This window comes from Aphis gossypii, unplaced genomic scaffold (assembly GCF_020184175.1).
Source record: "Aphis gossypii isolate Hap1 unplaced genomic scaffold, ASM2018417v2 Contig00118, whole genome shotgun sequence".
In the NCBI taxonomy this organism is placed as follows: Eukaryota; Metazoa; Arthropoda; class Insecta; order Hemiptera; family Aphididae; genus Aphis; species Aphis gossypii.
This window is the reverse complement of record NW_026083022.1, coordinates 35,600-38,689: the sequence shown is the minus strand read 5'-3', so window position 1 is coordinate 38,689 and position 3,090 is coordinate 35,600. Positions and strand designations below refer to the sequence as shown.

The 3,090-nt window shown below is 25.2% G+C and overlaps 1 protein-coding gene and 1 pseudogene across 1 annotated transcript; both read left to right on the top strand.

Moving 5' to 3' along the window:
• The first annotated feature begins 435 nt into the window (after window positions 1-435).
• On the top strand, window positions 436-816 carry LOC126553274 (uncharacterized). The gene is made up of 2 exons (XM_050208421.1): window positions 436-579; window positions 694-816. Exons 1-2 carry the CDS (start codon window positions 436-438, stop codon window positions 814-816), a joined length of 267 nt encoding a protein of 88 aa, XP_050064378.1.
• Window positions 817-1,579: 763 nt separating this feature from the next.
• On the top strand, window positions 1,580-2,807 carry LOC114130426 (uncharacterized; annotated as a pseudogene).
• Window positions 2,808-3,090: the final 283 nt, after the last annotated feature.

Here is a 3,090-nt window from a genome sequence, read left to right as displayed (position 1 = left end):
ACCCCTCTTGTTATAACTACCTAAGTACATTTTTATTTTTTAACATTACCAATTGGATAAATATTGTAATAATTAAATACCTATAGAAATTAGAAGTTAATATTTATCAAATTTTTATTATAGCAAAAACCAATGACACAATCAAAACTACATTTTGAAAATAAGAATTTAAAATGTATTACCATTGAGCTTACAGCAAACCAACTTATGAATACATGCACTGAACTAGTCACGGTCAATGGAAAACCTTTTGAGCTTATAGAGGATAGTGGATTTCGTACAATTTTAAATCCTTTATTAAAAGGTTTGGCTGGTTTGGATAATGGCTGCAATGTTATTAATAAACGTAATGTAAGGTCAAATGTTATTGATAAATCAAATGAAGTTGTGGCAAATATTAAAGATTTGGTTAAAAATAAATTATTATGCCTTAAAATGGACTGTGCGTCAAGAAAGGATAAGTCCATATTAGGAATTAATGTTCAATATGCAGCTGCTGATACAACAGTGACTACTTTACATACATTAGCTATGATAGAGTTAACCCAACAGCACACTGCTGAGTATTTAAAAGAAAAGGTCAGTAAATACTGAATTAATAAATTGTTTATAATTAATCTTTTTAATAAACAGATGGACATTAGATATTAATTATAAACATACTATAATAAACAATTAACAAATTTATTTTAGGTAAATGAAGTTCTTAAAGTTTTTGAAATTAAAAAACAACAAATTCTTACAATCACGACTGACAATGCAAGAAATGTTGTCAAGATGGTAGACCTAATGCATAAAGAAAATTATGGTACCTAACAAAAAAAAATTAAATTTTTATTTTAGCTTAACAATGTTAAGACTTTTAGACTTTAGTTGTTAGTGTTTACTTATAATAATTGATGGTAAATACTGAATATTGTTGTAAATTAAATATTAGGTAATCAATAAATTAGTAAGAGGTATTATAAATTATAATATAAACTTAATGATTTTAGACTATAGTAGGTACCTAATGATTTTAGTATCTGCACATATAAAAATTAAAAATTGCAAAGTAGTACAAGTACCTATGGTTAAGTATTAAATTCATTAGGTATCTATAGTTATTTATCGACCAATTATTGTTAAACTAAATAAAATTTTAATTTTTTTTAAATGTGTTACATATTTCTCAAGATGAAGAATTGTTAGAAGATATTCAAGATAATGATAATACAAATAATAATCCAATTAGTGAAGATTTGGAATTGGATCCTCTAGATGGCTTAGAAGATGATTTAGTAACTGTGATTTCAAACGAAAACAATGATTTTGATTTTGAAGAACATACTTTGAAGTCTCTACATGTGTTAATTCGTTGCTCTGTGCATACTTTACAACTTTGTGTGGACGATGCACTTAAATCAACATCTGATCGAAGTTTTATTTCTAAAATGAGAGAGGTAATATAAGTTATTAATTAAATATTTAAAATAGGTATCTGTAGACTGTAACTATTAATTTTAAAATTGTATGAATAATGATAATGGTTGCTCATAGATAGTGAAAAAATTAAGAACACCAACAGTATTTCGAATGATAAAAAGTCTACATCCACAAGCTAAAAAGGCAATCATTGATGTGGAGACTCGATGGGGTAGTTCTTGTGACATGTTAAATCGTCTCTTAGAGTTAAAGATGTGTGTAAAGATGTGTCCGATACATTTAAAGAATGAATGTAACTGATAATCAATGGCAGAAAACAGAAATTTTAGTATGTCATCTTGTATTATTTAATGTTTAATCTTATTTTTTAAAATTTTACCCGAGGTTTTTCCTATCTTGTTTCAAAAAGTTTCCATAACATTTTTAACACAATGGTATTTAAGTATTTAACTATACATTTGATTATTTAAATATTGATAATTTTCACAGGTAAAAGCTTTATTACCTGCTAAGCATGCGACAGTTCAACTTCAAAAAGAAGACCTTACTATCGGAGATTTTTATGGAATTTGGCTTAAGTGTTACAGAGATACTAAGAAAGTAGGATCAGGCTTATCAAATAGTTTATCTACTTCAATGGAAAGAAGAGAAAAAACTATTGTTGGATAATCCTATTTTTTTAGCTGGTAAGTTTCAAATTACTATTTTTTTCAAATACAAACTAAAAATAAAATATCCATATTGATATTATAATTATATGTTACATTTTTTTTAAAGTTTTTTTCTGCAATTGTACTTTGTAGTAAAAATAATAAATATAAATACTAATTACATTTAAAAAAATAAAATTTGAACAGATATTTCATGTATACCTACATTATTTTATATAATTATTAATTTAAATTTTACATGCACATTTTTGTAATTTTGAAAATTTGAACTGTTTTAGGTATTTATTTGGACCCAAGATTTCAATGTCTCCTAGATGAAGACTCCAAGTGTAAAGCAATTAATATTTTAGTTGATGTGTGGAAGATGATTTTGTGATTAGATAAAAGTTCAAGGCCAATTACAAATGATGAAATGATTGTATCTGAAACTCATTGTGAAGTTGACAATCATAATTTGTCAAATGTTGAAGATGATTTGGAAGATTTTATTAAAACTAAAACATGTGTTTCTATACAAGAAAATAACGAAAGTGTTGAAGCAATACCAATCCGTTTGTTATTACAAAGCTATGATAATATTCAACGTTTACATCATTCCTCGGGTATTAGACAGTATTGGCAGGATTTGAAGTTGATTAAACCAGAGCTTTTTAGATTAGCACAAGTAAACTTAGTGTTCCTGTTACTCAAGTAAGTACTGAACATTTTTAGATTTTTAATTATTATTGATTTTAGTTTTTACACTTTAGTTTTAACTTCGGTTATTAATATTATTCAATTTCAAATTTTCAATTTATTTATATTAAATATAAATTATAATTTATAATTGTGTACTCACCGGTTAACAATTCTTTATATGTAGAAAATATTAATATATTGATATTACATAAGCCATAAGATAGACATCAAAGTAACAACTTTTTATTTTTAGTATTTTTACATTAGCATTTATTTTTATTCACCCCATTTTATGGTACTTAATAATTATTTATTA